This window comes from Pseudophryne corroboree, chromosome 6 (genome assembly GCF_028390025.1).
Source record: "Pseudophryne corroboree isolate aPseCor3 chromosome 6, aPseCor3.hap2, whole genome shotgun sequence".
In the NCBI taxonomy this organism is placed as follows: domain Eukaryota; kingdom Metazoa; phylum Chordata; class Amphibia; order Anura; family Myobatrachidae; genus Pseudophryne; species Pseudophryne corroboree.
Window position 1 is genome coordinate 493,479,371 of NC_086449.1, and position 15,997 is coordinate 493,495,367.

General features: G+C 44.2%; 1 protein-coding gene across 1 annotated transcript in view; it reads left to right on the forward strand.

Moving 5' to 3' along the window:
- The window catches only part of IRAK4 (interleukin 1 receptor associated kinase 4), a 110,855-nt gene that overhangs the window by 64,116 nt on the left and 30,742 nt on the right, over window positions 1–15,997 (forward strand). Inside the window, exons 6-8 of the mRNA XM_063927343.1 lie at window positions 5,229–5,293; window positions 8,041–8,155; window positions 14,189–14,298. Of these exons, the coding sequence (XP_063783413.1) occupies window positions 5,229–5,293; window positions 8,041–8,155; window positions 14,189–14,298 (290 nt within the window). The remainder of the gene's footprint in view (window positions 1–5,228; window positions 5,294–8,040; window positions 8,156–14,188; window positions 14,299–15,997) is intronic.

A 15,997-nucleotide genomic window follows, 5' to 3' on the forward strand; every position in this document is an offset into this window, starting at 1 on the left:
CCATGCAAGGTCCTTCCAACTGGATCTAGACAAGTGGTCGGAATCACATCTTCACATGCACCAGTGGATACGCCTGTCGCCGAAAGCCAGAATTTAACTTCTCTGGTGGCTGCAAACTTCTCACTTACTTGAGGGCTGCAGGTTCGGGATTCAGAATTGGATCCTTCTAACCATGGATGCAAGACTCAGAGGTTGGGGAGCAGTCACCCAAGGGGAAACTTTCCAAGGAAAATGGTCAAGTCTGGAATCCATCCTTCCGATGAACATTCTGGAATTAAGGGCCATATACAACGGCCTTCTACAAGCTGCACATCTTCTGCAAGATCAGGCCATTAGGGTTCAGTCTGACAATTTGACGGCAGTGTCCTACATAAACCGACAGGGCAGGATGAAGTCGACGTCATTGCCGACAGGGCGGCAATGACAGAGGGAACAAGAATCCTCCTCTGGACAGAAAAGCACGCGGCAACACTATCAGCAACCTTCATTCCGGGAGTGGACAACTGGGAAGCGGACACGATCTTCATCCAGGAGAATGGGGCCTCCACCTGGAGGTGTTCGCAGAGGTGACAAGCCGATGGGGCGTACCTCAGGTAGACATGATGGCCTCTCGCCTCAACAAGAAGCTTTGCAGGTACTGCTCCAGGTCGAGAGACCCACAGGCAGTGGAGGTGGATGCACTGGTAACTCCGTGGGTGTTCCAGTCAGTGTATGTGTTCCCTCTACTTCCACTCACCCCAAGAATTCTCACGCTAATAAAAAGAACAAGAGTTCAGGCGATCCTCATTGCTCTGGACTGGCCAAGGAGGGCTTGGTACGTGGATCTTCTGGAGTTACTCCTGGAGGATCCGAGGCCTCTTCCTCTTCGCGAGGACCTTCTTCAACAGGGGCCGTTCACTTATCAAGACTTACCGCGGCTACGTTTGACGGCATGGAGGTTGAACGCCAGATCTTGGCTCGGAAGGGCATTCCGAAAAAGGTAATTCCTACCCTAATTCAGACTAGGAAGGGAGTTACGTCTAAACATTACCATTGAATTTGGAAAGAGTATGTGTCTTGGTGTGAATCCAAGAAGTATGCAACGGTGGAGTTTTAACTAGGACCATTTCTCCTCTTTCTGCAGGCTGGTGTGGATGTGGGCCTACGCTTGGGCTCCATAAAAGTCCAGATTTCGGCCTTGTCCATTTTCTTCCAGAAACAATTGGCTGCCCTCCCTGAGGTTCAGACTTTATTGAAAGGGGTTCTGCACATCTAACCTCCCTTTGTGCCTCCTACGGTACCTTGGGATCTTAATGTTGTACTGCAGTTCCTGCAATCGGGTTGGTTCGAACCTTTGCTGGGGGTGGACGTCAAGTTTCTTACTTGGAAGGCGGTCACACTGTTGGCATTGGCATCTGCTAGACGTATGTCTGAATTGGGGGCTTTGTCTTGCAAGAGCCCCTACTTGATTTTCCATGAAGATAGGGCTGAGCTCAGAACGCGTCAGCAATTTCTTCCTAAGGTTGTGTCGGCTTTTCATATCAACCAACCTATTGTGGTGCCAGTGGCTACTGATTCCTCAATTACCTCAAAGTCCTTGGATGTGGTGAGGGCTTTGAAAATTTATGTGAAGAGAACTTCTCGTCACAGGAAGTCGGACGCTTTGTCGTTTATGATCCCAACAAGGTTGGGTGCCCTGCTTCTAAGCAGACGATTTCTCGTTGGATCAGGTTTACTATCCAGCATGCTTATTCTACGGCAGTCTTGCCGTGTCCAAAATCTGTTAAGGCCCATTCTACTCGTAAAGTGAGTTCTTCCTGGGCGGCTGCCTGGGGTGTCTCGGCTTTACAGCTTTGCCGAGCAGCCACTTAGTCTGGGTCGAATACGTTTGCTAAGTTCTACAAGTTCAATACTTTGGCCTCTGAGGACCTAAAATTTGGTCAATCTGTTCTGCAGGAACCTCAGCACTATCCCTCCCGTACTGGGAGCTTTGGTACATCCCCATGGTACTAAATGGACCCCAGCATCCTCTAGGACGTAAGAGAAAATAGGATTTTAATTACCTACCGGTAAATCCTTTTCTCGTAGTCCTGCATTGTTACTTGGTTAAGTATTGTTGTTTTAGCTGTTGCTGAATTGTTCCAAGTTGGTTAGCTTGGCTTTCGTTTTTTGTTAATGTGTGAGCTGGTGTGAATCTCACCACTATCTGCGTATTTCCTTCTCTCAAAGTATGTCCGTCTCCTCGGGCACAGTTTATAGACTGAGTCTGGTAGGCGGGGCATAGAGGGAGGAGCCAGCCCACACAATTAAACTCTTAAAGTGCCAGTGGCTTCCAAAGGACAGATCTATACCCCATGGTACTAAATGGACCCCAGCATCCTCTACGGACTACAAGAAAAGGATTTACCGGTAGGTTATTAAAATCCTATTTTTTTGGTTTGCTAACAACTTTGAATAACCCCCCTTATTCAAAATCAGTCTCAAATGCTATTTGCTTTTTTTTCTCTCAAGTTGTAACTTTTCACAGTCCGCATCCTTTTTTTTTTTTTTTCAGTGTCAAACTTGACTTTACACTGTGTAGGACAAGGCAACTGAGACCAGGGCTGGAATGGTTGGCAGTCTTGTGATATGGGCATATGTGCACTCGTAGTACAGTAAGGGCATGGTGTCTGGGTGCATTAGTTGATGCGACTACAGTGGGCACCACAAAATCGTAAATGCCGTCTCCTGGAGGGGTCTGAGTTGCATGTGATCTGCCCTGGTGTTAGTGTAAAGTTGACAACGACTGCAATTGGTTGCAAATTCTGAAAGTATTCCCATTTATGCAATGTCTCTAAGACTGATGCAACAGTATATAAAAAATTATTTTTCAGTGCACTACACCCTTGTTTTGCACAAATAAAGGCCGCTTCATACTGAATTGGAGATGGGGAAGCCAGTACATATATTCTTAAAACAGCTTTTCTCCACCTATTGTTCGGGAATACCTGAAAAGTTTACTGTAATGGCGTGCCGATTAGACACTTAAAGAAAGCATTGTCCTTGGGCTGTCTACCCCCATGCATCACAGTAGGACCCAGGGAAAGAGATGATCTGGATTTAGTGAAACCAGATAATTTCTGACACAGTGCCCCTAATGTCAGAACTTGTCACTGTAGCATCAGCTGATGATACTGCATGTTAATAGGTTTTACCAATTTTAAATTAATTAGAAATAATAAAAATTTGATCATTGAAGTTAAAAAGTTGAAAAAAGAATATCTCTGTAACTGTTAGAACATATATAGCTTTAAAAATACTAAGGGGCTATTTACTAAAGCTTCTAAATGTGAAAAGGTGATGTTGCCCATAGCAACTAATTAGATTCTGTCTATCATTTCTCTATTGCATACTAGAAAATGATTGACAAAATCTGATTGGTTGCTATGGGCAACATCACCTCTTTTTGTTTTTAGAAGCTTTAGTAATTTTACCCCTAAGAAGACATATGTGGACTGTAGTTTTATTGTCCGTTTTGCATTTTTCATAAATTTTAATATGTGAGAAATGTATATTTACAATCCATTCGATTGCTTCATTTTTATTTATTTTTTACATCTTGTTTATAGCACATTTAATTGTTTGTAATAACCATTCTAGCATTGGTGGGGGTAAAAGTAAAGCAAATGGTCTGTCAGACGTTACCCATGCAGAAAATGATTCAAAACCACTGTTATCATAAACTATAAATAATGCTTCTGCTTTGCTAAACTTTGCAGATACACCAATCCACTACTTGGATACTTATCTGTTCTACCCATTAATTGTAATATGTTTCCATTGTGTACTGCGGTTTTACCAGTTCGCAAGTACTGAAACCAGTCTAAATTCAATCTCCTCTCAGTAGCAATCTTACCCAGGTACTATAAGGGGAGGGAGTCATAGCTCAAGATTTGCTTTGAGACTGACTCTGACTAGGTTACAGTGATGCAACTGTATTTGCGATTGCATTTTGTGATTCCAGATGCATCTGATTCTTAATAAGACCCTTAGGGGGTCTGTGTACTAAGCCTTGGAAAGAAATAAAGTGGATGGAGATAAAGTACCAGCCAATCAGCTCCTAACTGTCACGTTGCAGGCTGCGGTAAGTTTGAAAAATGAGAAGAGCTGATTGACTGGTAGTTTATCTCTTTCCAAAGATTAGTACATAGATCCCTTATCCTTTAGGTAACTAATAATTATTTTGTGTTTTTTTTTTTCTTTAAACCCTTGTAATGGTGTATACTCGTAAAGGTCAGATTTATTTAATGTGCCATAATTTCATAAGTGGTTTAATGTATTTGCAGATCTTGTTATATTATGTCATTTTTTTTTTTTTTTTAATAGAGTATTTTTATTCAGCAAAATTATTATCGTTACAGACATTCAAGTGTGTACGGGGAATCACAGTTGGCATTACACAATATACTGAACTATTTACCTCCCCAATCAGTAGATGCATACAGTAAGCGTCGCTGATAAGTAAATCTATCTACTGCCAAACGCGCAGTATAAACATTTTCTGATGTCTGCAAACAGGTCATAATCCACATACATAACATTTTCAGTTTTCTCCCCAAACTGCTTTAGTTTACAACCCAACTACTAGGCCAAAGTATAGCCTATAAAACACCTAGAAAATAAAAAATAAAAAACACAAACAAAACAAAAACAGCGAGATTCGCAGTAATCAAATAACTAAAAACAGAATCTCCTAGATCGACACAATTATGTGAGGTGAGGTGCAATAGCATTGTAGTATAAATAAAAGAAGAAGAAGAACTCGGCTCGGTACCGCAAGGCCCAGAAAGCACACCGCCTCTAAGATTCAATACACCCTATATCTTAAGGGCAGGGGAAGAGTATATAGAATTGATCCAAGGGGACCATATTTTCTCGTATTTAGAAAGAGCGTTATTTTTCATGTGTATATATAGTGGTCCTTCAATAGAGTGTCGTTCACCAGAGCCTTAAATGCAGATGCCGAAGGAGAATGTGGAGCCATCCACGTCCATGCAACACACACCTTGGCAAGGGCGCAGATATTTCGAGCGTACATACCCTCCCACCTAGACCCAGAGTCAAACCCTCCCACCCCCAGAATATAGAATCTCGGGGTCAGCATGCCTCCTGGTATCCCCGTGTGTTCCAGAATCGACCCGACCCTAGCCCAGATATTATGTCATTTTAATAAAATAATGAAAATCTATAATCACTAATCTGTTTCTTAGATCGATGACTCTAGTCTACAGGACCTTAAAGATCAGTTTCATCAAGAAATACGAACCATGGCTAAGTAAGTATAAACTCAAATGTAATGCATCGTTCTAATAGTGCTGGCAATTAATTTCCATTTGAATGAATTCAGCAGCTTAGCATTTTCCTTGAAGCCTATGCAGTAAAGTTTAAAGGACCACTAAATGTAAATTACAAGATAATAAATGTGTATATATTCAGCTATAACATTAAAATTACTGACAGATGATGTGAATAACAGTGATTATCTTGTTACAATGGCATCTTTCAAGGGGGGTATATAATAGGCAGCAAGTGAACACAACTTAAAGTTGATGTGTTGGAAGCTGGAAAAATGGGCAAGCATAAGGATTTGAGCGAATTTGATAAGGGCCAAATTGGAATAGCTAGACCTCTGGGTCAGAACATTCAAAAAGGGGCTGTATGCAGTGGTTAGTACCTACCGAAAGTGGTCCAAGGAAAGACATCTGGTGAACCGGCAACAGGGTCATGGGCAACCAGGGTTCATTGATGTGTGAGAGGAGCAAAGGCTATCCTGCCTGATCCTATCCCACAGAAGAGCAACTGTAGCACAAACTGCTGGAAAAGTTAATTCTGGCTATGATAGGTTTTAGAACGCACTGGCATCGCGCTTGCATAACCGCAGACTGGTCAGCGTGCCAATGCTGACCCCTGTCCACCACCAAAAGCGCCTATAATGGACACGTGAACATCAAAACTGAACCATGGAGTAATGGAAGAAGGTGGCCTGGTCTTATTACATTTTCTTTTATATTATGTGGAGGGCTGGGTGCATGTCAGATGATTTGAGGAACATTACTCCTCCACAGTCTAGCTGTATATCAAGAGAACGAACCCCACGCGTCCTCTGCAGCAAAGGCATTAAGTCATGATACACTGCCATCTTCACTGCGATTTTACAACAAATTGCAGCGATATAGGTTTATATAAAGTACTTCAATTGCAGAAGATTCCATTTAATGCAGGATGTTGGCATGGATGGCACTCATTGGGGGATATTCAATTGTTTGAAAAGTCAGTTGGGTGTTTGTTTTTCCCTGTCTATTGGATAGGAAAAAACAGACACCCATCTGACTTATCAAACAATTGAATACCCCCCTTAGGGGTCTATTTACTAAGCCTTGGATGGAGATAAAGTCGCTGGAGATAAAATGGCCCAGCCAATCGGCTCCTAACTGTAATTTTTCAAACACAGCCTGTGGCATAGCAGTTAGGAGCCGATTGGCTGGTACTTTATCTCCATCCAAAGCTTAGTAAATAGACCCCTTAGTATCCAACATCAGAAATAAACCGCAGACACAGCTAGTTTATGAGCCAACATTTCAGAGTGTTACCTTTTTTATCAAGACCAACATATAAAGTACACATAAACAGTATAAATACCTGTGCATTAACCCCATGCTTCAACCACTTTCCACCACTACTCCCAATGAAGACCTGATGACGTGACGGACACGACCCCATACTGACGACTCTGACATCTCCAGGATGTGTGGCTTCTGTGTGTCAACAGTCACCATGGTGACGCTAAAATCAAATCTACAGAGGAAGAATATGTAAATGGATGATTAAGTACAGGAATATATAAGGAAAACATGCTACGATACACGGGTCTCCTAAAGCTCGCTATAAGGATAAAACAATTACAGTAAATAATCTCACACTGCTGTAATCAATAAGCCACAGATGCCGGTCAGAGACTGACCAAATGACCACCCTTGTGTATCCACTCGATAACCTTGTATTGATATTACTATATCACAAACTATAGATGAGCCTATGGGTAAGGCTAAATAAAACTACTATATATGGTCATACAATTGGTTTAGATTTATACTGAATAATAGTTTTACCCCTATAGTGACAGATACATACAAAAGAAAAGAATTAACATAGATACATAACTACAACTCAAAATACATAATTACATTACAAAATATGAGGAAAGATTGCCCTCCTTGCAAGTGCTTACATTCTAAAGGGTCTTATAAAGTGTTTGCTTGAAATGTTGTAGAATAAATGAGGTGCGGGTTGCCGGACAATCTCTGATATTTTTTTAAAGGGGCAATCACTTACAAGGTAAGTCATGGAGCCGAAGTGTCAGCTATAACATTTTAACATTTATTTATTTTAAAGCAACAGATAAAAAAAAAGTTTGCTCTGCTATCACCTGTGGTGAATGAAACCTACATTTCTGCATATTTGATGACCGCCCATATTTTGTGATGACCCAACTGTCCAAAGACCTGTCATGCGGCGCCCCAGTTAAAAAAAAAAAAAAAAAAAAACATTGATCCATAGGATGTTGTGATTTTTTTTAATTGTGTCATTTAGAAAATTGTAAATAACTGTTAAAGCCTAAAAAGGTGAAACGTGTCTGTAAATTATCTTTCATTGTTGCTAATGCAGACCAATATGTAGCAATCCTGCCTTGTCTGTCTCAATACAGTTCACTTGGTGTTAAGTGGAATGTTTGAGATAAGACTGTTGTGTGTCCCACTATTTTGTTGCTGTTAATTTTTTTATTTTTAACAATACCGTGTTGCACAGGTTCCAACTCAACAAAGCTGTAGGCAAGTAAGAATTATTATGTCTCATGTTTTCTAGAACTAGCCATCTTGGTACAGGGTACATTAAACTGATACTGTTTTTAGGTTTGTGAATCAGGGCTGTTTAGTGATAATGTGTTTATTGTGGTTAATATTACTCTGCAATAAAAATACTGTATGTATTGGTGTAATTACATTTTATTTCATCTATTGGTAGATGTCAACATGAAAACATTGTACAACTGCTTGGCTTCTCAGATGATGGTGATCATTACTGCCTGGTCTACCCATACATGTCAAATGGTTCTCTGCTGGACCGTTTGGCTTGTCTGGTAAGTAGCAACTTTGAGTTGTTCACATTTATTGTTCAGAACAAATGTAATCATTATGATTGAGCAAAGTGAGCCTGGAATCATTGATGGAATATCTGGGATGGTGCCATTTACAGGGGAATTTCTCTGACGTCCTAGTGGATGCTGGGAACTCCGTAAGGACCATGGGGAATAGCGGCTCCGCAGGAGACTGGGCACAAAAGTAAAAGCTTTAGGACTACCTGGTGTGCACTGGCTCCTCCCCCTATGACCCTCCTCCAAGCCTCAGTTAGATTTTTGTGCCCGGCCGAGAAGGGTGCACACTAGGGGCTCTCCTGAGCTTCTTAGTGAAAAGTTTAGTTTTAGGTTTTTTATTTTCAGTGAGACCTGCTGGCAACAGGCTCACTGCATCGAGGGACTAAGGGGAGAAGAAGCGAACTCACCTGCGTGCAGAGTGGATTGGGCTTCTTAGGCTACTGGACACCATTAGCTCCAGAGGAACCGAACACAGGCCCAGCCTAGGAGCTCGGTCCCGGAGCCGCGCCGCCGGCCCCCTTACAGAGCCAGAAGCAAGAAAAGGTCCGGAAAAATCGGCGGCAGAAGACATCGGTCTTCAACAAGGTAGCGCACAGCACTGCAGCTGTGCGCCATTGTTACTCAGGCACACTTCACACTCTGGCCACTGAGGGTGCAGGGCGCTAGGGGGGGGCGCCCTGAGCAGCAATGTAAAACACCTTGGCTGGCATAAATACACCACATATAACCCCCAGGGCTATATGGGTGTATTTTAACCCCTGCCAGATTCCACAGATAAACGGGAGAAAAGGCCGCCGAGAAGGGGGCGGAGCCTATCTCCTCAGCACACTGGCGCCATTTTCTCTCACAGCTCCGTTGGAGGGAAGCTCCCTAGCTCTCCCCTGCAGTTACTACACTACAGAAAGGGGTTAAAAAAGAGAGGGGGGCACTAATTAGGCGCAGTATAACAATACAGCAGCTATAAGGGGAAAAACACTTATATAAGGTTATCCCCGTATATATATATATATATAGCGCTCTGGTGTGTGCTGGCATACTCTCCCTCTGTCTCCCCAAAGGGCTAGTGGGGTCCTGTCCTCTATCAGAGCATTCCCTGTGTGTGTGCTGTGCGTCGGTACGTTGTGTCGACATGTATGAGGAGGAAAATGAGGTGGAGGCGGAGCAATTGCCTGTAACAGAGATGTCACCCCCTAGGGAGTCGACACCTGAGTGAATGAGCTTATGGAAGGAATTACGTGACAGTGTCAGCTCTTTACAAAAGATTGATGACATGAGACGGCCGGCGACTCAGTCTGTGCCTGTCCAGGTGTCTCAAAAGCCATCTGGGGCTCTAAAACGCCCGTTACCGCAGATGGCAGATACAGACACGGATACTGACTCCAGTGTCGACGATTAAGAGACGAATGTGACTTCCAGTAAGGCCACACGTTACATGATTGAGGCTATGGAAAATGTTTTTACACATTTCTGATAATACCAGTACCACTAAAAAGGGTATTATGTTGGGTGAGAAAAAACTGCCTGTAGTTTTTCCTGCATCTGAGGAATTAAATGAAGTGTGTGATGATGCGTGGGTTTCCCCCGATAAAAAAGTTATTGGCATCATACCCCTTCCCGCCAGAGGATAGGGCACGTTGGGAAACACCCTTTAGGGTGAATAAAGCGCTCACACGCTTGTCTAAACAGGTGGCACTACCGTCCCCGGATACGGCCGCCCTTAAGGAACCTACTGACAGAAAGCAGTGAAATATCCTAAAATGTATATACACTCACACGGGTGTGATACTGCGACCAGCAATCGCCTCAGCCTGGATGTGCAGTGCTGGGGTGGCTTGGTCGGATTCCCTGACTGACAATATTGATACCCTAGATAGGGACAGTATATTACTAACTATAGAGCAGTTAAAAGATGCATTTCTATATATGCGTGATGCACAGAGGGATATTTGCCGACTGGCATCAAGAGTAAGTGCGCTGTCCATTTCTGCCAGAGGAAGGTTATGGACAAGACAGTGGTCAGGTGATGCTGATCCCAAAAGGCATATGGAAGTATCGCCTTATAAAAGGGAAGAGTTATTTGGGGTAGGTCTAACAGACCTGGTGGCCACGGCAACGGCTGGAAAATCCACATTTTTACCCCAGGTAGCTTTTCAACCTAAGAAGACGCCGTATTATCAGGCGCAGTCCTTTCGGCCCCATAAAGCGGGCAAAAGGCGCCTCATTTCTGCCCCGTGGCAGAGGGAGAGGAAAAAGGCTGCAGCAAACAGCCAATTCCCACAAAAGCCCTCTCCCGCCTCCGCAAAGTCCTCAGCATGACGCTGGGGCTTTTACAAGCGGTCTCAGGCACGGTGGGGGCCCGTCTCAAGAAATTCGAGACGTCTTCCCCTCGCCGTTTCATAAAGTCTGCTTTACCGACGTCTCCCTCAGACAGGGAGACAGTATTGCAAGCCATTCACAGGCTGTATTCCCAGCAGGTGATAATCAAGGTACCCCTTCTGCAACAGGAAAAGGGGTACTATTCCACACTATTGGTGGTACCGAAGCCGGACGGCTCGGTGAGACCAATTTTAAATCTAAAATCCTTGAACACTTACGTACAAAGGTTCAAATTCAAGATGGAGTCACTCAGAGCAGTGATTGCAAACCTGGAAGTAGGGGACTATATGGTCTCTCTGAACATCAAAGATGCTTACCTACATGTCCCAATTTACCCTTCTCCAAGGGTACCTCAGGTTTGTGGTACAGAACTGTCACTATCAGTTTCAGACGCTGCCGTTTGGATTGTCCACGGCACCACGGGTCTTTACCAAGGTAATGGCCGAAATGATGATACTCCTTCGAAAGAAGGGAGTTTTTAGTTATCCCTTACTTGGACGATCTCCTGATAAGGGCAAAATCCAGGGAACAGTTGGAAGTCGGGGTAGCACTATCTCAGATAGTGCTGCGGTAGCACGGTTGGATTCTCAATATTCCAAAATCGCAGCTGATCCTGGCGACACGCCTTCTATTCCTAGGGATGATCCTGGACACAGTCCAGAAAAAGGTGTTTTCTCCCGGAGGAGAAAGCCAGGGAGTTATCCGAACTAGTCAGAAACCTCCTAAAACCAGGCCAAGTGTCAGTGCATCAGTGCACAAGGGTCCTGGGAAAAATGGTGGCTTCCTACGAAGCAATTCCATTCGGCAGATTCCACGCAAGAACTTTCCAGTGGGACCTGCTGGACAAATGGTCCGGATCGCATCTTCAGATGCATCAGCGGATAACCCTGTCACCAAAGACAAGGGTGTCTCTCCTGTGGTGGTTGCAGAGTGCTCATCTTTTAGAGGGCCGCAGATTCGGCATTCAGGACTGGGTCCTGGTGACCACGGATGCCAGCCTGCGAGGCTGGGGAGCAGTCACACAGGGAAGAAATTTCCAGGGCTTGTGGTCAAGCCTGGAGACATCACTTCACATAAATATTTTGGAGCTAAGGGCCATTTACAATGCCCTAAGCCAAGCAAGACCTCTGCTTCAAGGTCAGCCGGTGCTGATCCAGTCGGACAACATCACGGCAGTCGCCCACGTAAACAGACAGGGCGGCACAAGAAGCAGGAGGGCAATGGCAAAAGCTGCAAGGATTTTTCGCTGGGCGGAAAATCATGTGATAGCACTGTCAGCAGTGTTCATTCCGGGAGTGGACAACTGGGAAGCAGACTTCCTCAGCAGGCACGACCTCCACCCGGGAGAGTGGGGACTTCACCCAGAAGTCTTCCACATGATTGTAAACCATTGGGAAAAACCAAAGGTGGACATGATGGCGTCCCACCTAAACAAAAAACTCGTGGCCTCTACCTCTAAGAAGGGACCTGCTCCAGCAAGGACCCTGTCTATTCTAAGACTTACCGCGGCTGCGTTTGACGGCAGGGCGGTTGAACGCCGGATCCTGAAGGAAAAAGGCATTCCGGATGAAGTCATCCCTACCCTGATCAAGCCAGGAAGGATGTAACCGCAAAGCATTATCACCGCATTTGGCGAAAATATGTTGCGGGGTGCGAGGCCAGTAAGGCCCCGATGGAGGAATTTTCAACTAGGTCGATTCCTGCATTTCCTGAAAACAGGAGTGTCTATGGGCCTAAAATTGGGGTCCATTAAGGTTCAAATTTCGGCCCTGTCAATTTTCTTCCAGAAAGAACTAGCTTCAGTTCCTGAAGTTCAGACGTTTGTAAAAGGGGTACTGCATATACAGCCTCCTTTTGTGCCTCCAGTGGCACCTTGGGATCTCAATGTAGTTTTGGGGTTCCTAAAGTCACATTGGTTTGAACCACTTGAATCTGTGGAGTTAAAATATCTCACATGGAAAGTGGTCATGTTGTTGGCCCTGGCCTCGGCCAGGCGCGTGTCAGAATTGGCGGGCTTTATCCTGTAAAAGCCCTTATCTGATCTTCCATTCAGACAGGGCGGAATTGAGGACTCGTCCTCAATTTCTCCCTAAGGTGGTTTCAGCGTTTCACTTGAACCAGCCTATTGTGGTACCTGCGGCTACTAGGGACTTGGGAGGACTCCAAGTTGCTGGACGTAGTCAGGGCCCTGAAAATATGTTTCCAGGACCGCTGGAGTCAGAAAATCTGACTTGCTGTTTATCCTGTATGCACCCAACAAGCTTGGTGCTCCTGCTTCTAAGCAGACTATTGCTCGTTGGATTTGTAGTACAATTCAGCTTGCACATTCTGTGGCAGGCCTGCCACAGCCAAAATCTGTAAAAGCCCATTCCACAAGGAAGGTGGGCTCATCTTGGGCGGCTGCCCGAGGGGTCTCGGCTTTACAACTTTGCCGAGCAGCTACTTGGTCAGGGGCAAACACGTTTGCTAAATTCTACAAATTTGATACCCTGGCTGAGGAGGACCTGGAGTTCTCTCATTCGGTGCTGCAGAGTCATCCGCACTCTCCCGCCCGTTTGGGAGCTTTGGTATAATCCCCATGGTCCTTACGGAGTTCCCAGCATCCACTAGGACGTCAGAGAAAATAAGAATTTACTTACCGATAATTCTATTTCTCGTAGTCCGTAGTGGATGCTGGGCGCCCATCCCAAGTGCGGATTGTCTGCAATACTTGTACATAGTTATTGTTACAAAAATCGGGTTATTATTGTTGTGAGCCATCTTTTCAGAGGCTCCTCTGTTATCATGCTGTTAACTGGGTTCAGATCACAGGTTGTACGGTGTGATTGGTGTGGCTGGTATGAGTCTTACCCGGGATTCAAAATCCTTCCTTATTGTGTACGCTCGTCCGGGCACAGTATCCTAACTGAGGCTTGGAGGAGGGTCATAGGGGGAGGAGCCAGTGCACACCAGGTAGTCCTAAAGCTTTTACTTTTGTGCCCAGTCTCCTGCGGAGCCGCTATTCCCCATGGTCCTTACGGAGTTCCCAGCATTTCACTACGGACTACGAGAAATAGAATTATCGGTAAGTAAATTCTTATTTTTTTTCCAGGCAGACTTTTCTCTCCTCTAATATATAAAAGTATGTCATCATTTTTTGGGATGTATATTATAGTGAGAAAGTGAGAATCCATCCTTGTATAGGGTGAATTTATTGTTTTGCCCATTTTAATACATATAACATTTTGATTACAACAGGGTTACATTTAGCAACAAACCATAACCCTTTTGCACTTGCTAAAGAGGTTATACCCTCCCTTCATTATTTTAAAAACAGTAGTAAGCTTAAGTTACCACTGGATTACACTGTACTGCTTGCGCCATCTGTAGATGGCGATAGCAATACGGACGCACTTGTCAGCATATGCGTATATATGTGTATGTGTGTGTATATATATATATATATATATATATATATATATATATATACGAGAGAGATACAGTATATACAAATTTACCATGCTGTTCAGTTTTCTTTATTTTATTCTTGGAATGTATTTGTTGATGCTCCTTTTAGTTCTAGACAATATGTGAATGCTCTGCTGGTATTGTTGCCTCTGCATAGTAATCTAGTAATTGTATGTAAATCTGTTTTTCTTCCAGAATAACACTGCTCCATTGTCCTGGCATATGAGATGTAATATTGTATTTGGAACAGCACAGGGTATCAAATATTTGCATGAAAACAATCATGTTCACAGAGACATTAAGAGGTTAGTATGATGTGAAAATCAGTTTGATATATTTAATGACAAAAGTGCAAAAATATTTTGAGATTTTCAATTGTATCACAGCACAGTAGTCGTTTGGTGTTTAAAGTGTTATGTATATGAAAAAAAAACCTCAATGCACTATTAAAATGCAGCTCTTCCTGTTGCAAGGAGTCCAACAAGACAGCCAGCAACAGATCTAAAGAACAAACAACAAAACAGGAAGCTGCTCATAGTGCAGTAGTTAGAGTTCCATTTAATCTCAAAGTGAGGTAATATGCAACAGGTGGTCAGGTAGTCTTTATACCCTTAACTTCTAGCGTTAGGGTGAATCCGATGAACAATAGGGTGAATCAGATGAACAATTCAAATTATAGCAAAAGCTTAGCACCAAATACAACGGATATAAAAAAAAATATATTGTTTACAAAAACTGTAATATAGGTATACAAGATTAAAAACATGTACTGTACTTAAATAAAATGGGATCAGAAGAGCACATCACAAATTTCACCAATATTCCTGGAGAAGAATCAGTCTGCATCCAAGACTACAGAAAAGTGGGAACTTCTGACTGAAATGATTTAGTCTTCACCATATCTGATCTGTTCCAGTCAGGAGCTCCGACTTTTCTGAATAGTTGCCTTTGGTACAAATAACACGAGACGCATCATCGACCTGATTCACTCTATCCATCAATTAAAGCATTCTTCTCTTATCATGGAGCTAGAAGCTAAAAAAAGCTTTCAGTCTTATTTCTCTGGCTGGGTCCACAGGATTATCCACAGGATAACATTGGGATATTGTCGAGCGACAGCGAGAATGGCACCAACACGGTCACGAGCTTTCTGGCCTCCCAGGATGCATTGGGGCCTTCACCATATAGTCCCGCCCACTGACTCAGTCAAATCAGTTTTTCTCTAACGTCCTAGTGGATGCTGGGACTCCGTCAGGACCATGGGGAATAGCGGGCTCCGCAGGAGACAGGGCACATCTAAAAAAGCTTTTAGGTCACATGGTGCGTACTGGCTCCTCCCCCTATGACCCTCCTCCAAGCCTCAGTTAGGTTTTTGTGCCCGTCCGAGAGGGTGCAATCTAGGTGGCTCTCCTAAAGAGCTGTTTAGAAAAGTTTTTTTTTAGGTTTCAATCTCAGTGATTCCTGCTGGCAACAGGATCACTGCATCGAGGGACTTAGGGGAGAGATTTCCAACTCACCTGCGTGCAGGATGGATTGGAGTCTTAGGCTACTGGACACTTAGCTCCAGAGGGAGTCGGAACACAGGTCAGCCTGGGGTTCGTCCCGGAGCCGCGCCGCCGATCCCCCTTACAGACGCTGAAGAGACGGCAGAACGGAGGTCCGGAAAGCAGGCGGCAGAAGACTCCTCAGTCTTCTTGAAGGTAGCGCACAGCACGGCAGCTGTGCGCCATTGTTGTCACACGGCTCACTGACTCAGTCACGGAGGGTGCAGGGCGCTGCTGGGGGCGCCCTGGGCAGCAATATAATTACCTTTAGTGGCAAAATAAATACATCACATATAGCCATTAAGGCTATATGTATGTATTTTAACCCAGGCCAGTTTCTTAAAAACCGGGGAAAAGCCCGCCGAAAAAGGGGCGGAGCTTATTCTCCTCAGCACTCAGCGCCATTTTCCTGCTCAGCTCCGCTGGTGAGGAAGGCTCCCAGGTCTCTCCCCTGCACTGC